Source organism: Cydia fagiglandana, chromosome 4 (assembly GCF_963556715.1).
Source record: "Cydia fagiglandana chromosome 4, ilCydFagi1.1, whole genome shotgun sequence".
NCBI lineage: Eukaryota > Metazoa > Arthropoda > Insecta > Lepidoptera > Tortricidae > Cydia > Cydia fagiglandana.
In genome coordinates, this window is record NC_085935.1 from 3,788,723 (window position 1) to 3,812,628 (window position 23,906).

Consider the following 23,906-nt stretch of genomic DNA (forward strand, 5'->3'; position numbering starts at 1 on the left):
ATAAAAGTACAACTTCAAACAATTTTAGATTTAATAAATACGATGCTGAGATAAATTTAACGACACAGAAACAGTTTAAGGTGACAGTCCATTTCCAACGACAGCTGCAATACTGTTCATTTTACTATGGAAATTGATAATAACAGCGACGCATTCAGTACCAGTCGTGCAGCTGCGGTCAGAAATGGAATGTTACCATTACGCTACAGAAAGTTAAAATAGTTATTTGTTTTACAAGGGGGCAAAGTTGTTGTTTAACCGCTTGTGCTAATATTGATACCCGAGCAAGCGAAAGATTCCAAAACGTACCACGAGCGTAGCGAGTGGTTCGAATAATGGAATCTTGAGCGTTGCGAGAGTTTCAAAGCACGAGGGTTAAACAAAATTTGCCCCCGAGTGAAACACAAAATTTTTCACCACACCAACCCGAAGAAAATATTAACTGTAAGATATCAAGCAAAATGAAACCAAATCAAATCCAAATGAATGTTATTAAATATTTATCATTCAAAATCATAATTTAAAAGGCAATTCTCCCAGCAAACATAAGAAAACAACTCAAAATATGCATTTGATTACTTTGCCTCACATGTGAATAAAATGCAACTTTGCTATCAGTTTTTGAAATGCAACGTAAGCCTTTCCGAGCTGGTGTGGTGAAAAAAATAAAAAATATATATCTCAACTCTCAACTCAAAAAACATTAGATCCCCTCTTTACGTAAAACATGCGGCATACGGGTCAATAACATTTCGGAAAAAAATCCCTTCTGTTTTTCTTATTTGAGTCTCAATAACTGAAAAAATGTAGGTACTCGGCCTAAAAAGGGTCTTCACCACAAAAATAGCGTAAGCGTCTTTCCGGTTACAGTTATACAATAAAATGTGCATGACCCATACGCCAATGAACTTGAAATTATCATTTCAACCCGTCCAGACACCGGTTATCATAATAATAACAATCACGTTCATAATCAGATAACTCCGCAACTATACTCATTCGCCGCCCGTCCGTCGGTCGAATCGGTGTGGTGTGGACTCACCGTTGCTAGTACCTGGTGTACACACTTGTCAAAATGTTGCTACGTCTGTTCCACGTGTCTGTCGCATCGCTGTTCTTGTATACAGTGTGGTACGACCTGAGTTACGTGAATATACCGTTCCCGAATAAGGCCTATGAGCAGTATCCTTTAAGGGGGAGGTCAACGTTCTTGACGTTCTGGTGTTTGGTGAGTTGTTTTTGATTGTTATTTTATGGGTCATATAATTATTATGGGTTGAGTCATTTTCCCAGTAACTTAGGGGCCGATTCGGATTTTGAAATAGACATCTATTAGATATCTATATCTTTTAGACATCACCAAGATACGATAACGATATGATTAAGATCAAAACTGTCAAATTTGACATTTGCGCGATGCTGGAGATACTCTTGAACGATTTCTACAGGATATGATTTAGAGATCTAATTCACATCTAATAGATATCTTACTTTATCTAACGTAAAAGTGACATTTGTTGCCCGAATTGCGCTGCAAAAGAGAACTAGTTGATATCTAAACTATAACGTATCTAGAATGGATCTAGTACGTGTCGTCTCTTGTGAATATCTTGAAGTTCGAATACGGCAGCTAGATATTTTTATGGCTTTAAATTGAATTGTAGCTAGAGTCTGTGCGGAAAGAGGAGAATCGTGGAATGGATGGGTGCTTACATTCAACAACTCTTCTCTTTCCGCACAAATCTAATGAACAAATTCAACTCACAACTGCAATTATTGCGTGCGAACATAATCTGCATACAATTGATCTTTAGACCTATAATGATAGTAGGTGTCTACACACCTACTATAATCATAGTATCATTAATATACATGCTTTATGTCATTTATAAAACTTTATACATCCTATCGTTGCGGTTGTATTGTAAATTCCGATATGTGATCTGTCAAATGTTATGCTTTACCTACGTAATTAGTACTAAAGTTGTATGACATAAAGCATGTAGTATTAATAAAGTAGGTGCTAACGTCACTGCGCTTGTAGATCCCAATATGTAGGTACCTACTCGATTTTTGAAAACTGAAATAAAACTCTGAAAAATCTACATAAGGTTTTCTTTCCGGAAAATTTGACAGATCACATAGCGGAATTTACAATACAACCGCAACGATAGGGTGTATTAAGTTTTAAATCTTTGATGTCTGAAGCCGACCACTGACTAACAGTTCGCCGGACGATATCGGCCGGTCAGTTGTTCGGAACTGTCAAATTTTTGTTCTAACTGTCAGGCCGATATCGTCCGGCGGCCTGTTAGTCAGTGGTCGGCTTGACTTTGCAAAAATTAAAAATACATAAGTACCTATAAAGTAAACGTACTGGTGCCCGACACGGTCCCAGTACCTACATGTCATCTTGAAACTTAAGTCATTGTCAATAGAGGTGACAGGAAGGAATAGAATAGGTGTCATGTATTGGGCATTAGCACGTCGAGTACTAGTACTACTTACGTTTACCTTAGTCTAGTTTTCGTGTGAATTTATTCATAGCATTTGCTCTTGATTAAAACATGTAAAACTCAGTATAAAAACTAAAATTTTGCGTTAGGCTTCTTATCACCTGTCAAGATGTAAAGTGTCTCATTAGTCCACTTTGCAGCTGGACAGGTTTCTTAAATAACCGCTATGTTATCTCAGTATGTCGTCACAATCGTCACCGAATACGTCTATTTACTCAAAAGATTTTTTTATACAATGTGTTATTTCGCAAATTGCAAAAGTTGTCTAGTCACTGAAGAGACTTTGACCCCAACTACAGGTAGATATGTAAATAGCTATGTATATACCTACTACTGTAGGTACTTATATTGTTTGTTAGAATCAAGGCCGACCGCTTAATCTGATATTCCTAAAGGCGTGTACACATACGTGTGTATAATGTTTAATGTGTAACTCGTAACTCGATTATATTTTCGACTGTTGTTGAGGTACGTTAATTTTGTATTTAATGATAATAATTATACGGCTCGATTCGGGAACTGAATTAGATACGATATAGTAAAGATATGTGACGTTCCACGGCAAAAGGTACCTTATGGCGGCTGGCGCCGCGATTCGGGAAATGAATTCACTAGATATATCGTATCTAGCTAATCTCTAATTCATTTCCCAAATCGCGCCGATAGTTACGTTTTATCGTAAATATAGAATTATACCTAATTATTTATGATATGATTTGTAGGCATAGTTATTAAGACATAATATTTATTTATAAATTATCAAGAGTTAAATAGTTACACACTACACACGTGAAGCCGTTTGCAAATGGCGGATTCTTACAATTTGCCTGCGACATATATATAGTTCGTTTTTTTATTTTAGCATTAGAAAGAACTTGCAAGAAGGTAAGCGATCTTGACATGTATTTTAAATGAAAAACGCTTTTTAAAAATCAAAAAACTATTACTTATGAAAGCAGAAGAATATAAGTGATCGTATTAGATTCATAATTGTTACATATTTGCCGTAACTTATTTTTAAAATGTGTTGTTCAATTAAAATACACATCAAGATTGTTTACCTTATTTCTAATGCTAAAAAAAACGAACTATAAATTGTTGATAGAATCATTGTTGTCCACAAAAAGATTACGAAGAAATGTAAAAACCAATTTATGGTTTGTTTACATTATTTGCCATTAAGTCCATTTTACTTTCTGCCTCAGAGGACTGCATTTTTGTGGTAATTTCAAATTGTATAAAATACTATGTACACTTAGGGATAAGGGGCCCACTGATTAACAGTCCGCCGGACGGTATCGGCCTGTCAGTTGTTCGAAACTATTAAAATATTGTTCGGCTTGTCAGTTGTTTGGAACTGCCAAAATTTTGTTCTAACTAACAGGCCGATACCGTCCGGCGGACTGTTAATCAGTGGGCCCCTTAAGGGGTCGGCAAACTGCTGCTCGCGAGACGCATGCGGCTCTTTAGGAATATAAATTTCGACTCTTTAAGCCACTCAATTCCCAGACACAAACAACGTTTGTGGCTCGTGGCTCTTTGAGGTTCCTAAAAGAAATTTAAGAATTATGTAAAGCGTAAACTTATTTCTAAAGCTTATTATACCACACAAGACTACATGAATGATAATACAACGTGGGATTAATTCAATTCAATTCAATTCAATTCAATTCAATTGTTATTCGAAATGATTATTTATTTATTAGGTATATTTGATTATTGATGAGGAAATGGATGTTCCGATGTAATACTATGTACTTCTTTTGTTACGTTTTTTTTTTGACATTTAGATTTTATTCTAGTGATTCTAGACTAGTATTTTTTTATAGAATTTTTTTAATGTTTGACGATCCTATGTGAAATTCTTAGTGTTAAATTTGATCTGTATAATAGTCCAATGTTATTATGGAATAATATTAACATCAATAAATTGCTCTGATAATTAGATTAAGATTAATTACGATTCACAAGAGCTTGTTGCTAGGCCTACATGAATAAAGTATATTTTGAATTTGAATTTGAGTAGTGATTTCTGGCCCCTGGTATATCCAATTATCCACTGTTTCATTTCATCTTAAGAATAAGCATGTTGATGTTATGTTGTGGCCCTAGCTTTAGGCACACTACACTCCAATGGCTGCGTTTTGCGGTAATTGATGATTTCGTAATCAGCTACGCTATGAGTAATTAATGTAATTATATCATTAAATGGGTATTATATACAATTATACATTATTTTACATAAATTTAAGTGCCTACATATATATATAGTGTGAAATCAGAACTTAAACAAACTAGATTTCATGGGTGTTATATATATACAGGGCGTCCCACGGCGATGCCACATGGAGGGAAAGTACCTTAAATATCATAGATAGCATATTTTGCTGAAAGAAGACTTCATTTTATTTTTAAAACTTAGTTAAATTGCATTCATACTTTTTTAATTTTCTTTTTTAAAAAATGTATGGAAAAAAATTATTGCGTCATTGGGAGTGTATAGTATAGCTACCCAAAATTTTTGTTCCCCATTATTTTTTGTTCCATTCGCGTTTTTCCCCACTTTTTTATTTTCCTATGCAGTTGTGTCACTATTAGGCTACTTTCTCGGACGCATGAATTTCTATACGTTTTTGTTGCTACGCCTATTTTATTCCATGCATTTTGTCTCCTAGTCCGTATTATCTCCATACCTATCATGTACCTGTAGAACCAAATCTCACTATTATTTTCAACCGACTTCAATTTCATAGAAGGAGGAGGTTCTGTATTCGGTTGTGGCTATGTTTTTTTTTTATGTTATCATATACTGTTATTCTGTCACACCAAATGACTGAAAGTGAAATGGCGTATGAACCAAAAACTTAATGTCAAAAAATTACCAATTCATAGTATCAGTTATGCACTTACATAGGTCTTCACTCTTCAGGTACCTAGGTAGGAAGTACAGTAAGCGTCAAAGAATTAGTGGCAACCAAAGTAGCTAAATATATCGGAACAGATCTTTGTTTTTATTTGTATGACGGTAGGTAAGGCAGTGAACGCATATATTTAGTATGGAAACCGCCTTTAGGAACATTACCGTTCAAATTCTCGGGCCAAATTAGCACACATACAAAATTACGCCTACATTTAAATAAGACGACGCGTTTACAGAGCCTGTAATCAAAGCTGGTAAACAAAATAATAGTCATCTTTATTACACTAATGGTACATAGCTAAGTGTAGATGAAATGCATATATATAATGTCAATAACTACCAATCAGCGACATTAATCCGCTAATAACCTTCTTGTTGTACGTACTGGCCGCTGAGAGTTTGCGGTTCATATTTGATTAGAATATGACTTGGACAGGGATAGGTTTATGCCATACATTGAAGAACCAGTCAAATAATTCACGTATAATAATTTAATGCAGATTAAAAGATAACTAGTTAAAATGTTGTTATGAAATGACAGACTAACTCAACATAAGTAAATATATCATTGTTGTATAAATGTATTCCGCTATAATAAGTATTTTGTATATTTTATTATAAATTTGTATGGTAGTGCGAAGTCACGTTCAGGTATAGTCTGTCCGTTTTTCTAAGATCAAGTACGCCATTGTAAATGTATGGTAAACTTGATCTTAGAATTCGGACTGGCTATACAGCCTGCAAAATATACATGGGTACACGAATCGGGTCAAAAATCAACACACTGCAGACTCAATTCAGACTGCAATTTTTATATATAATAAGGAAACTCCAGGTCTTAATTTAAGAAATATTTTTGTAAACCTATTTGTAAACGACTGTTTGTTTCTTCTTAAATAAATAAATAAATAAATAAAAATCGCTTGAGAGAGAACCGACATATATGTGACGGTAGAGGGTGGATTCGAATGATCAACATTTTCAGATAATGTGTGTATTTTTTAAATTAATTCAGTGGAAGTGTATCTACATATAGGAGACCGGGTATGATTATCTCACGAGTTATATCTCATGAATAGAACATATTCTAGATATCTTTCCAGGCATCCACTTAATTTCATGTCTCTCTAATTGGACAGCTTTTTTCCATAGTTCTCTGCGAATAGCATCTTGTGGGAATCTGAATGGAAAGTAATGTAAAATGATAATATCAAATTTGATTATGAATTTGAAAGAATGAGGTAGTTTTTTTACAGCTCCGTCTCATGAAATAAAAAAGGAAAATACAAATCTGTAAGAAAGAATTCATTACCTACTACATTTATAATTATATAGAAAATACCTAAACCAAGCACAAGTCAAAAAAATAGTCTACTTCATTTGGCATAACACCATCCCTATTATCCTTGCAATTTAAAAAGTCGTATGTTGTTATGAAAGTCGTATGCAGTTGTTACGTTTTAGCTTAGCACGGTAGTATTGAAAACAAATCGTCATGTTTATTTCAAATTTTACTGAAGTTATCTGTTTACTACAAGTGAAAAGTGATTCCACTATCCTTGGTATGAACTAAAATAACTTCTGCACCACTTCACGACACATGAAGACATTTTTAATTACAAAAAAACGTTGTTTTTATAAATCAATTTAGCCATCCGTCACTGACTGTCATCTCGGACCAACTGAAGTTGCGAATCGAATAGTTTGTAAGCACCGCCTACAATCGAATAGTTTACGTTGGGTCATAACTGAGCGGACAGAATACTTCCATGTATATCAGTTCGCTGAGGTAAGGATATTGGCCACTTGGATTGTTATCGAATATATTATGATGCTGACTGTATGTGAGGTTGTATACTGTATATCTTTCAGTTATTTGTCTCAGTGACAATTCATAAATACTTACTTCATAGCAATAAAAGGTAATCATATTTCAAAGAGGTTTATTTGTTTATTAAGTAGGTAGGTATGTATAGTACTGTATTACTGAATCGCAATTAAAAAGGGATTGAGATAGCTGTCAATCCATATTGATTTAGACGTAAGTGTATGGAAATCTGTTATTTCTAATCCCTTTCTGATCGCGGCATGATAAGATTTTAACGTAATACGTGTTATATCGTAAATTACAGGGTTGGCCATTATAATGTAAACGCCGAGTTGCATTGACTCATTGACGTCAATGCAACGTAAGGGCTACATAGCTTTCGTATTAGGTAAATAATTAACACCAATCAGATCGGATTGGACTCGCGCGTGGTTTACACCTTTTTGTCATTTTATTTTTCTAAATCCAAATATTAAAGTCGTGTGTGTTTCAAAATTTGTTTTTTTAAAAACTGACTCCTGATCCACCCCGTAATAGTGGTGTCAGAAGTGGGATACCAGCACGGAAACCGTATCGTTCTGCTGGATTCCATACGCGACGGAAAACACGTTAAATATCCAAAAGACTTTTTTTAAGAAGAACCACGTATCCAGAAGCGCCTTGCACAGGCACCACCGATCCATCTCCGGGGCATCAACACCATCAATCTCTTGACTTCCTGCCGCCTCGTCAAGTTCCTGATTTCCTTCGTGGTCCAGCCGTTGCGACAGTCAGCCTTATTTTTTGAATAAGCCTGCCAACGAACCGCCCGAGGAAAGCCAACCTGTATTCCGCTGTCGGAAGGTTTTCCGGCCGCCCTTCAACAGTTGCCCTATCGGCAGCACCCCTACGACTTCTTCAACGCCAACAAACGTCTCTCCAGATGAAGATTCTCATCGCGCTCATCCTGTGAGTAAAACACTTGATTTTTGTTACCGCTACATATTTTATTTTCAAGGTCGATTTACTACCCCCTAAATTATTTAACAATGGTTGACAAAACTGAAAAAAAACCCGAAACAAGCGAGGAGTTTTCAATTTCCGTCCTGTGTAAATTTATTAACCCTTATAAGGGAGATCGTGAGACGCTCACGGCCTTCCTTACTAATTGCCAGAACGCGTTAGATTTAGCATCAGAGAACCAAAAAACTTTATTATTTAAATATATCTATGCACGATTAGAGGGCAAAGCACAGATAGCATGTTCTAATAAAATTTTCGACACCTTTGACAGCCTAAAAACTTTTTTAAAACAAAACTTTGGAGAGAGAAAGCATTATAATCATTTATTAATTGACCTTCAGTCATGCAAACAGGAAAGCAACGAGACAGTTGCACAATTCGCTTTACGAATAGAAACATGTCTAACGGACTTACAGTCCGAAATTCACAATTCGGACTCTTACAAAAAGGATCTGTCTGGCCGCATAGCCATGACGGAAGACCTGGCACTACACACCTTTTCGCTAGGGCTACACCCTAGGTTAGGCAACATGGTCCGTTGCAGAAATCCCAAGAATTTGAATAATGCAATCAATATCGCCTTAGAGGAAGAGAAAATTCAAAATCTTATATATAAAACGTCGTCTAGGCCTAAATGCAAAATCTGCGGGAGAAACGGGCATTCCGAAAGTGAATGTCCTAATAAAAATAACCATGTGGCCCGGCCACGTGTGTCTTTCGATTCGCAGCCGCATAGTTCCAACCAAAATACAGGAGCCCAATTATCCTGCAGGTATTGCAAACGCTTAGGCCATGATATTTCGCAATGCCGCAAACGGCAATTTAATAACGAGAAATATAAACGTAATAATGACAATAATGAGGCCGCCGCGCATCACGTTACAAATGAAGCAATTCAAGCACGTGCATATTCACCGTCACCCGATCAAGTTAGTTCCGAGAACGCCAGCGATTATGAATATAATTTAAACTAAATAATCGGGCCACGAATATGTGCCGTCGTGTTCCGAATCCTAAGGGCACTATTCCTACAATCCTTACAAAGGCCAAATCTCAACCCTCCCCTATGGGAGCCTCTGTTTCGTTGAGTCCTAAATCTATTATTCCTCAACCCTTCCTGACGGAAGCCTCTGTTTCGTTGAGTCCTAAATCTAACATTCCTCAACCCTCCCTTACGGGAGCCTCTGTTTCGTTGAGTCCTAAATCTAACATTCCTCAACCCTCCCTTACGGTAGCCTCTGTTTCGTTGAGTCCTAAATCTAACATTCCTCAACCCTCCCTTACGGGAGCCTCTGTTTCGTTGAGTCCTAAATCTATTACACCTCAACCCTTCCTGACGGAAGCCTCTGACTCGTTGAGCCCTACAACTAAAGTACATCATTCTACTCCTATAGGAGTCTCTAATTCACTCCCTATATATGAAATAGGGTCATCCGTTAATAAAATATCCCTACCATACATATACCTAAAGACAAAGTATGCCAAAAAGGCTCTATGTTTCCTTATTGATACTGGATCGAGTGTCAGTATAACCAAATTTAAAAACTTTGATACAAAACCGCTGCTGTCTAATGATAAAATCCTACTCAAGGGCCTAAGTAAAAATAGTTCATTTTGCGAAACCCTGGGCTCTTTTCTATTGACCTTTGTATGCCCAGATTATAAAGAAAACGCAGCTTCTTTTCACTTTGAGTTCCACGCCATCACAGATGATGTGTATTTGAAATACGATGGTATTTTAGGGAATGATTTCCTGAAATATACTAACGCTGATATCCTATATTCAACAAATCACCTCATAGTTCAAGGTCACTCACTACCCTTCTATTTTAACGAACCGGTTTACACTATCCCTCCACGGTCTGAAGCCATAATCGAATGCCAAATTTCAAATCCCCCACTCGAAACAGCTCATTTCACCGAAGGTGTAATTTTAGATCATCACATTTCCGCCGGAGTTTATCTTGCAAATTGCATAGTGAAACCTAAAGCCAATGGACGGGTCAACGTATCCGTTCTTAACACAACTAACTCTGAAGTGGTAATAAAAAATTATAAAGTCCACTTACAACCTTTCGACATCCAGACCTCGATGCAAGTGGACGAATCTGTTGCCGACGTACTTAACGTCACAGCCTCCTCCCGTGATAGATCTCAAGAAGTTCTAGATCTTATTCGAACATCTCACCTAAACGACGAAGAGACGAGAGTATTATTAGAATGTTGCGCAGATTATACTGATATATTTTATCTCGAAGGGGAGTCGTTGAGTTGTACTAGCGCCATAGAACATTCAATTGACACAAAAGATTCAGTTCCAATTCACGTAAAATCTTATCGTTTTCCAGAATGTCACAAAAACGAAGTAGAAAGCCAAATTAAAAAGATGCTGGAGCAAAATATAATACGTCCCTCCACTTCACCATGGAGCGCCCCAGTATGGGTAGTACCCAAGAAAAGAGATGCCTCTGGTAAACAAAAGTGGCGAATTGTGATTGATTACCGTAAACTCAATGATGCCACTGTCACCGAAATCTACCCTTTACCTTTAATAACCGATATTCTCGACCAACTAGGTCACTCTAAATATTTTACAACACTCGATCTCGTCAGTGGGTTTCATCAAATTAAATTAAAAAGCGAAGACGCCCCAAAAACTGGGTTCACGGTCACAACAAATGGAGTTCAAGGCCATTTCGAATATACCCGTATGCCTTTTGGGTTAAAAAATGCACCTGCCACCTTCCAAAAACTAATGAACACTGTCCTAACAGGTTTGCAGGGCCTCCATTGTTACGTCTACTTAGACGACTGTATAATCTATTCGCATGACCTTCGATCCCATATGGAGAAACTCAAATTAGTATTCGACAGATTACGTCAATTCAACTTAAAGCTCCAACCGGATAAGTGCGAATTCTTAAGACGCGAAGCCACTTATCTCGGTCATATTATAACCGATAATGGGGTAGCACCTAACCCCGATAAAGTCAAGGCAGTAACCGAATTCCCAGTTCCTAGAAACCCAAAAGAAATTAAATCCTTTCTGGGATTAGTAGGTTATTAATTTGACTTGACCGTTATTCGAAGCTTATTTAATTGAGATAGGCAGCACGTTTCCCGCCGGGTATTGCTATCTCTTTCTATACCCCTTCCATGTTTCTCCCTCCACCTGGCAGTGGGGATGACTTTGGTTCATTCCCAGATTTTAATTTGTTCTTCATTGGCGTCTAGTTTCCCGCCGCGGTTGGTCGCGCTCTCAAAAATATTATCCAGAACAAAGGATTGGAATTTATTTCGTAGTTTGGATATCAAGCGCGACGGTTAAGTTGTCATTATTACGGTATAGTATCTACTATTACCGAAATACATTTATTGTGTGCAACAATACACGTAAGTTCTAAACATTTTGAGATCAATTATTGCAAATTATATCCATTTTCGATTTGGATAGTTAGTTGGAATACTTTTTATGTATTCTACCCTCAAGTGTTAAATGAATAATTGTAAAGAATTAAATATTGGAAATTTAACCATTTGCCGTGAAAATGTACCTACCCTCCATTTGATAATAAAATTCTTAAACGGTTTTACCGTTCGATCTTTGTTTATTGAATAGCATTGTAATACGGTTATTTTATTTAGAGTCATGGACGATGCTAAAGGAGAGTGTAGCAAAGCTGGGTGCTCAGGCAAAACCTACACGAAATCGTGACCGGTCGTCCAGTTCCAGTTCATCAAGTAGTAGTAGCAGTTCTACTAGCTCCTGCAAGGCTAGCCCGAGACGAAGACGGCACCGCAAGTCAAAGAAAAGGGGGGGCACAAAAAAGGAACTACTTAAATTGACAAAACTCGTTAACAGCTTGCAGACACAAATAGCAAGATCAAACGAATGTGTTCGCCCGTACGATAATAATTCAGATATTTCAGATTGCAGTCGAGATCTTTATGTGGAAAATGAACCAGACCAGGCACCGCCTGTGCCCGTGGAACCAGAGCCGTTTGCTTTTGGACTCGGTACCAAATTAAAAGAACCGGCTATGCCAGGCACGTCAGAAGGTGAGTTAAAGCTATTGTGTGATATACAGCAGTTGAATCATAACGAATGGTTTAATTTACGCTATGCAGAGATCCAAAAAGTGTATAATCACACTCCAGGCTATACTGACTTAGAAACTAACGACGAGGTTAGAGAGTATGATCAGAATCCTCACTTAGTGCAAGCAGATAGAGCTTTCGGTGCATTAACCTACTGTATGCTAAAACAGCAGGAGGCTTTACACGCAGCCGTGCAGGATGTGCTGACTTGGGCTCAGGGAGGCACGGAAATTGTACACGAGGCTCTTCGTGAAAAACTTAACAGTGTTTTTCTCAGTGGTGATTACTACAAGGTTTCTGAAGATTTTTTACAGGTTATGTGGCCACAGAGCGGAAGTGATTCAAATGCGACGTAACGGAATCACTAAACATGTCAAAGATAAGTTGGTCAAATCCGCTTTACGTAAGATTCCTCCATCAGGAACGTCACTGTTTAACGCTGAGGCTTTTACGGCTGCAATCGAAAAATATGGCGGTGTACGAAAATGTTTCTGGTCCTTACCTAAGACTCCTGCTTCGCAAGCAGGCCCTTCAAAGATGACAAGCGCGCCCTCGCAGGGTGCTGCGCCTCGTAAAGTACTCTCGCAGGGTGCTCGCTATAATCAGGCACATGCTCCTGGTAACAACTACGAGAATCATGGCTATTCTGATGCAAATAATATCCCACCCTCGCGGGGTGGCTACCATCATCCGTACCCTTCGCAAGGGTATCAAAATACATACAATTCTGCTCGCTCTATTACAAGGCCAGTTCCTGGGCCCTCCTTTCGAGACCGTCAGCCAAGAGACTATCAGCAAAGAGGTCGAGGAGGACGTAAGCGCCCTCATTCCCCCGCGGGGCAGAGACAGAACAAGCGAAGGAGATATTGACTCGATACAGTTCAGGGCCGGCCGTTTAGCAAATTATTACAATATGTGGAGAGGAATGAATGCTCCAGACTTCTTGTTGCGGATAATAAAAGGGTATCGCATACCCTTCATACAAAAACCGCCTCTCCTTTATCCGAGTCTTCATCTGAGCAGCTACGAGTGCCCACACTCGACCGAAATGACAGCTGTTATCAATCAAATGAAGACTCAAGGTATACTGGAAGTGGCAGAGCCCTCACCCAGTTTTCTTTCCACAATTTTCCTTGTACCAAAGAGCGATGGCACTGCTCGTCCTATTTTCAACCTAAAGGCCCTGAACAGATTCGTATTGACAGAACGCTTCAGTTTATTAAACGTTCATCGCATACCGGACTTTCTTCAACCAAGAGATTGGTTGTGCAAAATAGACCTGTCGCAGGCTTATTTTCATCTACCAGTTGCCCAAGCGCACAGAAGATTCTTGCGTCTTATCTACAGGCAAGAATTACTGGAAATGACCTGCTTGCCATTCGGTTTGAGCACAGCGCCCAAGGTTTTTGCGTCAATCACCAACTGGATTGCTCAGACGCTGAGAAAGGAGGATATTCGAGTAGTTGTATACCTCGACGACTTCTTGATTGCCCACCAGGTCAAAGAGACTCTCGTCACCCACGTAAGCGTAGTCCTAACAAGACTAGAATCACTGGGATGGATAGTCAACTACGAGAAATCAGTCTTGAAACCTCAGAGAGGTCTGGTGTATTTGGGCGTTTATTGGGACCCGTGGTCCAATCAGAAGTATCTGCCGAAAGACAAAGTACCCAAGTTAATCTCGCAGATACGTCAAATGTTAAACACCAACAAAACAAACCGGAAGGAGTTAGAGAAATTGGTGGGACTCCTAAACTTTGCGAGTTTCGTGGTTCACTTGGGAAGGCTAAACTATCGAGCCTTATTAAATCTCCTAAATCGGATACCAGAAGTTTCGAAAAGGACATATGCGATACCTCAAGATGCGAGGGACGATCTAGTATGGTGGATGCACAATTGTCTTTGCCCGTCTCCAATTCATGTGCCACCGGCGTCTCATTTTCTGACAACCGACGCATCAGATCTTGCATGGGGAGCGCAACTAGATTATCAGTCTCTCTGGGGTCTCTGGACGAGTGCGGAAAAAGAGTTGCACTGCAATCAAAAGGAGATGCTTGCCATTCTAAACGTTTTGGAAGATCGTTGTCAGTTCCTGTCTCACTCGACGGTCCTAGTTCAGAGCGACAACAAGACTGTTATAGCTTACCTCCGCAATCAGGGAGGAACAAGGTCAACTCCTCTCTTGCAGTTAACGTACAGAGTCTTCCAACTGCTGGAGCAGTATCAGATCCATCTGAGCCTGTTTTACTTACCGGGGAGGTACAACAGTCACGCGGATCATCTATCGAGATTGCGTGCACCTCCGGAATGGCATCTTCTTCCAGAATGCACGGAGCTAGTGTTTTCCAAGTGGGGAGTACCAGTAATAGATCTGTTTGCTTCGGCGAGAGCTCATGTCGTAATCAACTATGTATCGATACATCGATAGACCAAAACGATCACGAAGCCCTGTTTCACGACGCCTTTTCAAAGGTTTGGAATTTCGAACTGGCGTGGATTTTTCCACCCCCGTACTTGATACCGAAGGTGCTGGCTCACCTAAACCAAGCTTCAGGAACATTTCTGATGATAGTCCCTCGATGGCACCGTGTTTTCTGGCGTGCGGATCTCAAGGCTCGTGCCATAGCCGCACCCTTTACTCTACATCACCTAGACAAGGTCTTACTGGACGTGACCACGAATCTTCCGCTCCCGAATGTTCACGAGATGACGCTAGAAGTCTGGAAGTGTGGGGGTGGTCGGAAAGTCTAACGGGCTGGAACTCTGAACAAATTTCCCTTCTTCAGTCCTCTTGGCGCGCCTCTACACGCAAGACGTATAATACAGCTTGGAAGAAGTGGGTAGTTTGGTCGACGCAGCATAAAGTAAATACTACACAACCTTCGGGTGCAGATGTTGCCAAGTACTTATCTGACCTTTATTTGATTGACAAATTATCTTACAAGACAATCCTGTTATACAAATCTGTAGTGTCGACTCTTTGTAATACGGAGGCTGCGGAAAGATTAAGTACTCATGTCCCTGTTAAGCATGTGTTAAAATCCATAGCATTAAGAAATCCAATAGATAAAAAACCTCCGATTTGGAATGTGGAAGTCCTGATTGATTATCTTAGAAAATCTAAAATTAACCATGACAATATTTTTGAGGTTTGCAGAAGAACTGCATTGCTCCTCCTTCTCTGCTCTGGCAGAAGAATACACGATCTTACGTTGCTAAATATTGATCGTAATCACTGCGTATTCTCGGATGGTTCAATAATCTTTTGGCCTATGTTCGGGTCTAAAACTGATTGCGCGAATTACAGACAATCAGGGTGGAGATTACTTGCTAATGAGTCGTGTCAAAATCTTGACCCTGTTTTTTGGTTTAAAAAAAACAGTCTCACTATTAAAAGGTAGAAGAGAATCGGTGAATTGTAATAGCCTCTTTATTTCTCTGAGAGGTGATGTTAAAGTGGCATCGCGTGCTCTGATTGCTGGTTGGGTTAAATCCGTGATTAGGGAGGCAGGCATAACGGCAACACCTGGAAGCATTCGTGCTGCTGTAGCCTCTAAGAATTGGGTGGATAATTGTTCTGTAGAAGATATTCTGTCACGAGGTAATTGGCGCTCTGAAAACACGTTTAAAAATTATTACAGACGAGAGGTTATGCCTGCGCCCTCCTCGAATAATCCAATGAATATATCAAATTTGTTTGCAGCAGTTGATTAGATCTAATCCAACAATAACTAATAAATATTAGTCCTGGATATTCTGATTGTTATACATATTTAGGACTTCTTGGTGTTAACAAAAAGTCTCATTGAGAAATTTTTGTGTCAATTATTGTTGATTACTTTAATAACCTTTACGGTTTTAAAATTTGTGGTTAATAATGTTACTTTGATTACGAAGTACTAATTTATTGAAATTCAGGTAGCAATACTCGCTAATCGTGTTCAAGAAGTCTTATTACCAATACTTTGTTTTTGTTACAATATCTCTGATGGTGTTTATCCATTTTTCGAAATCGTATCATGTATCATCGTATGAACCCTTCATTAAAAAGTGAAGTATGATAATTCTGTTGTTTACTTTCAAACAATCTAGCAAAAATGTTTCCATACCACAAGTGAAGTGGTATAAATTTTATAGAACCCTTGTCACATTGGCATCTTAAGTCCTCCACCAGGCGATAACAAACATGTCTCAATTAAATAAGCTTCGAATAACGGTCAAGTCAAATTAATAGACGCGTTTTACCTACCATTAAAACGCATATTAATTTACTTACCTTATTCGAAGCTTATGAGTAAACTCTGCCTGGTTTAATTTCGATCCAATGAAGAACAAATTAAAATCTGGGAATGAACCAAAGTCATCCCCACTGCCAGGTGGAGGGAGAAACATGGAAGGGGTATAGAAAGAGATAGCAATACCCGGCGGGAAACGTGCTGCCTATCTCAATTAAATAAGCTTCGAATAAGGTAAGTAAATTAATATGCGTTTTAATGGTAGGTAAAACGCGTCTATTATCGTCGATTCATCGAAAATTTCTCTAAAATCACGAAACCCCTTACTTCGCTCCTAAAAAAGGATGCTCATTTCCAATGGTCCGCCGAACAAGACCAGGCATTCAATACACTTAAACATAAATTAACAACTGCTCCGCTACTCCAATATCCTGACTTTCAGAAAGAATTCATTTTGACTACAGATGCATCAAATTACGCAGTCGGCTGCATTTTATCTCAGGGTGAAATTGGAAACGATAAACCAATCGCCTTCGCATCACGAACTCTCAACAAAGCCGAGGGAAATTACTCTACTACCGAAAAAGAGTTGGTTGCAATTCTGTTCGGAGTCAAAACTTTTCGACCATATTTATATGGCCGAAGGTTCAAAATCGTAACTGACCATAGACCACTTGTATGGCTTATGAACGTTAAGGACCCCGGCTCCAAACTTATTCGATGGCGTCTAAAACTGGAAGAATACGATTACGAAATCGTCTATAAGCAAGGGAGATTAAATGCAAACGCCGACGCGCTGTCTCGCTTCCCTGTCAATACTCTAACCGATTCTCAAGAAACAAATTCCCCTACGTCAGTAATAGGCAATCCACCACAGACAACTAATAACGAAGATGATTCACACAATCTACCTTCTATATCTGAAACCTATGAACAATTTCTTCAAATAAATAAACAACCCGGTGTGTCATACGACACCCTAATTGAAGAACACAACCAGTCCCTACTTAGCTCAAAATGCAAATTAATCGCTTATCCTACATCCATAGATTTAGACGAATGTGTTCCTTATTGTTTAGATATAATAAACTCTTCAACGAGCCAGCCTGACATTCGAGACACTGAACGCGTACTTCATAGTTTCTACTCTACATCCAATGAAAAACATGTTTATACACATTTATTCACACGAGTCCACCATTTCGAGGAAATGACTTATAAAGATATTTTTAACCTGATCCGTGACTACCGAGATATGGTAAAATACTGGTATATTGAGGAAAAAGAAATTGCCATATCCGATTTCAACGACCCATTTAGTAAATTATCCTTTACCAAAATTTATAACATTATAGCATTTTTATTCCACAATACAGCCATAAAGGTTAATATCTACCATAACTCCATCAAATATCCTACCCCAGTAGAAGTAAAACAAATCCTTAAAGACAATCATGACTCACCCTTAGCCGGACATCCCGGTATTTCCCGTATGCTCGAAAGAATCAAGTCCCAGTTTTGGTGGAAATCCATGCGACAAGATATAGAAGCATATGTCAAAAACTGCCGATCTTGTCAAGTTAATAAGCCGTTACGTCAAACGAATCGGGCACCTATGATAATCACTTCAAATGCTACTCGGCCAAACGAGAAAATCTATTTAGATCTTGTGGGCCCGCTCCCGGAGACCCATGAAAGGAAATATAAATTTATCCTGACATTACAGGACGACTTAACTAAGTTCTCACAAGCCTATCCCATGTTGTCATGCTCCGCCGAGGAAACTGCTATGTTATTAGTTACTTATATTTCATACATGGGAATCCCCAAAATGATTGTATCTGACCAGGGCACAAATTTCTGTTCTGAAGTTTTCAAACAAATAAGCAAACTGTTTGGTATAAAACACATTTTTGCGTCTCCTTACCACCCTCAAACGTGTGGAGCCCTTGAAAGAAGCCACTCTACCCTTAAGGAATATTTAAGGTCATATATTGGTGAAAACCAACATACCTGGGACCTCTATATCCCCAGCGCTATGATTGCATACAACTCAAACGTGCATAGCACGACAGGCTTCTCCCCTTGGGAACTATTATTTGGTTTTAAACCATACATTCCCAACAGCATCGATACTCTGGACACTAACACTTACACTGACTATGTACGAGCCTTAAATCATAGACTTTACTACAGCCGCCAAAAAGCCCTTCAGAATATTAACTCATCAAAAGAAAAATCCAAAACATATTATGATTCACACGCCAAACCGGCGTCATATAAAATAGGTGACATGGTATACGCGCGTTGCCACCACAAGCAAAACAAAGCCTTATTACCTGTGTGGAAGGGTCCATTTAAAATAATTAAGACAAACGGTAAACATACAGTCACATTACAGGTAGGCCGCAAGCATGTACGTCATCACTATGACGAAATAAAACCGGCCGCAGACCACACGTCGCCATGAACGTGAGCTATTGCTGACATAGTCCCTTTTATTCATTTACAGGTGTGTACATTCACCTGCAGCCGGCGATTTCATCTCACCCATAAGAGGAAGCCCCGGCTTATACTTCGATAAGCACTTAGATGTTAAGTTTACTAATAACAATTGGAATGTAGTTACGTATCTAGATATTAGTCATATTCTACCTAATTTAGATAACATAGAGTTTTTATTTGAAAAAACACGCGTATTGTGCAATTCACTCACGTCATCCAAAATACAGACCGATTGTAATAATGCTCTCTCTGCCCTTAAACACCAACACTTAAAAAACGTTAATAAATTCTCTTCCATTTCCTACCTACTCGTTGATGAAAAATCTAACAGTCGTTTTAAAAGGGCACTGATGGATTTTGGAGGCTCATTGCTAAAAACTATTTTCGGCACATTAGACACCGAGGACGCTCTAAAATTTTCCCAGGCGATCAATGACGTACAGACTGACGAAAAAACAACTAGCCCATCTAATGAAGGATAATATACACGTCATTAAATCAACAATATCCACCTTCAATAGCTCGATAAATAAAGTCACTGAAAATGAAAACCATCTTTTGGAAAATATTAAAACCCTACATAGTATAATGGAAACCATCTCTAATAGTAACGACAAACTAGAAATCAAATCCCAAACCAACTCACTTTTGAATTCATTAGAATCAATTATCTTAACGCTCTCCCTAGACATTGATGACATTAGCAATGCCGTATTATTTGCAAAACTTAATATCCTACACCCGACCGTACTAAGTCCTCACCAACTGTACAATGAATTAGATAAAAATAGACACAACTTACCTAAACACAACGAACTTCCAGTGTCGCTGACAATCCAAAATATTCACGAAATAATTGACCTATCTAAATTAATTTGTTATTACCATTCAAACAGAGTCATTGTTGTTGTAAAAATCCCTTTAGTCCTACCGCAAGTTTATAACTTATATAATGTCGTCCCCTTACCTACTCCATATGACATAACGAAACCTGATACATATGCTCTTATTGCACCGACCGACTCATATGTGGCGATAACGAAGGATCACATGTTTTATTCACTAATCAACGATATCAAAAAGTGCCAAGTGATCAGTGAGAAGTGCTATGTGTGCGCGTTAACGAATGTTTACTCAACAATTGCAAATCCTATCTGTGAAACCGTATTTTTAACTGAGGCAGTTACAACCTTACCCGAAATTTGTACTACTAGATTAATTCATGGCGTAATAGATGTATTTCACAAAATAAAAGGAAATCGCTGGATTTTTGTCCAATCAGAACCAGGAAAATGTCATATAACATGCAACAATCAACCTGATGACATAGAAGTAGTCTTATTCGGAACCGGCATTTTGACACTGCCAAAAACATGCAAAGCTTTTTACAAAACCTTGCAGTTCACCTCGTCTAGTGAAAGCATCATTGCTAACATTACAAATAAAATTTCAGATTTTAATATCGTCCAGGATGATTGTTGTGAGAAAATTAGATTAAACAAAACCCTAGGTAAATTACCATTCATTAAATTAGAAAACATAAACAATTTAGATTCATTGGTGCACGCCAGTACCCATCTTAACCTATTCGAAAAAGAATTGAATAAATTAGAAAATCCAACTCACTTCCAGCAGTACAGCACGCATTACATATCTGTAACTTATATAATTTCTACCCTATTTCTCTTATACATACTTTACAGAGTCAGAAATTGGCTCTGCTGTAACCAATCTCCGCAGGATAAGACAGGGTGCTGCGTTCAGATATTTAACCAATGTCATAACAGGAAAACCGAACTACCACCAACTCATATGATAGTCATGAAAGAACCTACTGAAGAAACCTGCTCTTCAGAGGAAGATCGTTGCACTCCATCCCCTGTAAAACGCAACATCCTCGTCACTCACAAAACTCATAGCCAATGATGCCAATATGCGTGTGTTTAGATTTTTAAGTTTAGATAAGTTTATTCTCTTTTGTAAAACCACAGGTCAGTCCAACCCTTCAATTCCACAATTTAAATTCCTCATCATTTTAAATATGATGATCCATCTTAACGGGGGGGTTGTTATATCGTAAATTACAGGGTTGGCCATTATAATGTAAACGCCGAGTTGCATTGACTCATTGACGTCAATGCAACGTAAGGGCTACATAGCTTTCGTATTAGGTAAATAATTAACACCAATCAGATCGGATTGGACTCGCGCGTGGTTTACACCTTTTTGTCATTTTATTTTTCTAAATCCAAATATTAAAGTCGTGTGTGTTTCAAAATTTGTTTTTTTAAAAACTGACTCCTGATCCACCCCGTAATAGTTCGGTAGGTAAGATTGGGCAAAATATTAACCATCTAAATTATTAGTGTTTGATTAAATAATGGTAATAAATTCTACAGGTACATGATAGGTATGGAGATAATACGGACTAGAAGCCAAAATGCATGGAATAAAATAAGCGTAGCAACAAAAACGTATAGAAATTCATGCGTCCGAGAAAGTAGCCTAATAGTGACACAACTGCATAGGAAAATAAAAAAGTGGGGAAAAACGCGAATGGAACAAAAAATAATGGGGAACAAAAATTTTGGGTAGCTATACTATACACTCGTCATTGGAGGAAAAGTACGTTAATTATTGTAAATGAACATCTTACTGAAAGAAGACATTATTTCGATTTAAAAAAACAAGTTGAATTGCATTTTAAATAATTTCATGGTTAAACCGGGAATCGAACCCGCTACACGAGAAAAAAAAAATACCTTGTACCAAAAAAATAATTCTCACATTGAAGCCTTTCGATCGGTATGACAAAGCTACAAGGTATTTTTTTTTCTCGTGTAGCGGGTTCGATTCCCGGTTTAACCATGAAATTATTTAAAATGCAATTCAACTTGTTTTTTTAAATCGAAATAATGTCTTCTTTCAGTCAGATGTTCATTTACAATAATTAAGGTACTTTTCCTCCAATGACGCGATCATTTTTATCCATACATTTTTTTTCAAAAAAAATTAAAAAAGTATGAATGCAATTTAACTAAGTTTTAAAAATAAAATGAAGTCTTCTTTCAGCAAAATATGCTATCTATGATATTTAAGGTACTTTCCCTCCATGTGGCATCGCCGTGGGACGCCCTGTATATAATTATGTACCGTAAAATGGGGTGAGTAGGGATCGCGAGGAGAGTCGGGTTATGAATGGGGAGAGAAGGGATGACAGGGGGGGGTGAGATGGTTTTTAAAGGCTCCTTGCTATCTAAATAATGTATTCCTATTACAAATGGAGCTATATTAATATTCATAATAAAAAAAATAGATTCAACAACGTTTCAAAATCACCTTTTGTATGAAATTCCTTCTCACCCCAACTACGACGAACTACGGGATAAGGAGGGATTTTGGAACTACCTAAAATCATTAAAAAAAACTAAAATATAAACGGCCAGAACATTTATTAATAAAATTAAGTTTGCTTATAATGTAAAAATAAAATGTTATAGAAGTTTGAATGTCAGTTTTGTCCCTACTCACCCCATTTTACGGTATTTATCTATATAAGTATGCATATCGTTGCCTAGCACCCATAGTACAAGATTTGCTTATTTTGGGGCTAGGTTAATCTGTGTAAAGATGTCCCTTTTTATTTAGATTTAAACAAGCGGTGTTGAAGATACTCGTACTAATATCAGTGATTAATTATACGGTAATAATCATAGCTCGTTTTTTGCCGCAATAACGTACCAATTAATGCCGTGATTGATTAAAATATCGACTTGTGTTATCGATATCGAAAGCAACAATATTCTAAATCATGATAACAAATGTGACTAATCTTTGAAGTAAAACAATAATGAAGTGTTACTTTCTTTGTATTATCTATTTGTATACCACTATGATTTATTCTTATTCCAACTGTTAATATCTGACAATGACCCCAAGCATTCTGACAATAATTAAATTACATTGAATAATAATCCAGTTAATTTTATTGTAATAGCGATGATAATATTTAAAAATTACATAACGGTAATACGTCATAATTTTTTCGACATCGACTGTACCATAATTTTTACGACTTCAAACCAAATTGTACCCGTCAAACCATATGGTAATATAATAACATAATAATAGCAACCTAGTTTCCTGCTACCGTCTTTCAGTGATTGTACAACATCCTCTTTATTTTAAGTTTGCTTAACATACAATATTTTGTTTCAGATACTGCAAACAATCTACTTCACCGTCTCCGTGCTGAATGACTACATCGGCACCAATGTCGATCACCCCAAGCAGAGCTCCATCCTACGCTCCATCAAGGACAAGTTGTTCATCCTCGCCTTCCCTGTCGCTCTCTACGTCGCCTCGGCCTTCTGGGGCATCTACGCCATCGACAAAGACCTCATCTTCCCTGACAAAATAGCCAACGCCATCCCCTCATGGGTCAACCACACAATGCACTCTCTAATTCTTCTCTTCATCGTTTTAGAACTAGTCATAACTTATAGAAGATACCCGTCTAGGTTCGTTGGGTGCTCGATCGTCGTTTGTTTCAATTTAACGTACACTTTTTGGTTCCATTGCATTTATTATCAAACTGGGGTTTGGGTGTACCCTATTTTGGATGTGTTGAACTGGCCGGCTCGGGTAGGGTTCGTACTGGCCAGTATTACTGTAGCGCTTGGATTTTACTTGCTGGGAGAGAAGCTGAATAGACTTGTGTGGTCGAAAGTTGATAAGAAGAAGGTGAAGAGCAAATGAGATATTGTTGGGTAACTAAATTATACAAAGACTGTTTTTTCTAA

The 23,906-nt window shown here is 38.0% G+C and overlaps 2 protein-coding genes across 2 annotated transcripts; both read left to right on the forward strand.

The window, feature by feature from the left end:
* Positions 1-1,006: 1,006 nt before the first annotated feature.
* Positions 1,007-23,906, forward strand: LOC134663535 (androgen-induced gene 1 protein-like). The gene is made up of 2 exons (XM_063519931.1): positions 1,007-1,228; positions 23,323-23,906. The coding sequence occupies exons 1-2, from the start codon at positions 1,076-1,078 to the stop codon at positions 23,860-23,862; spliced, it is 693 nt and encodes a 230-aa protein (XP_063376001.1). The 5' UTR covers positions 1,007-1,075; the 3' UTR covers positions 23,863-23,906.
* Positions 19,462-21,280, forward strand: LOC134664117 (uncharacterized). Its single transcript, XM_063520707.1, has one exon. The coding sequence runs from the start codon at positions 19,537-19,539 to the stop codon at positions 21,028-21,030; it is 1,494 nt and encodes a 497-aa protein (XP_063376777.1). The 5' UTR covers positions 19,462-19,536; the 3' UTR covers positions 21,031-21,280.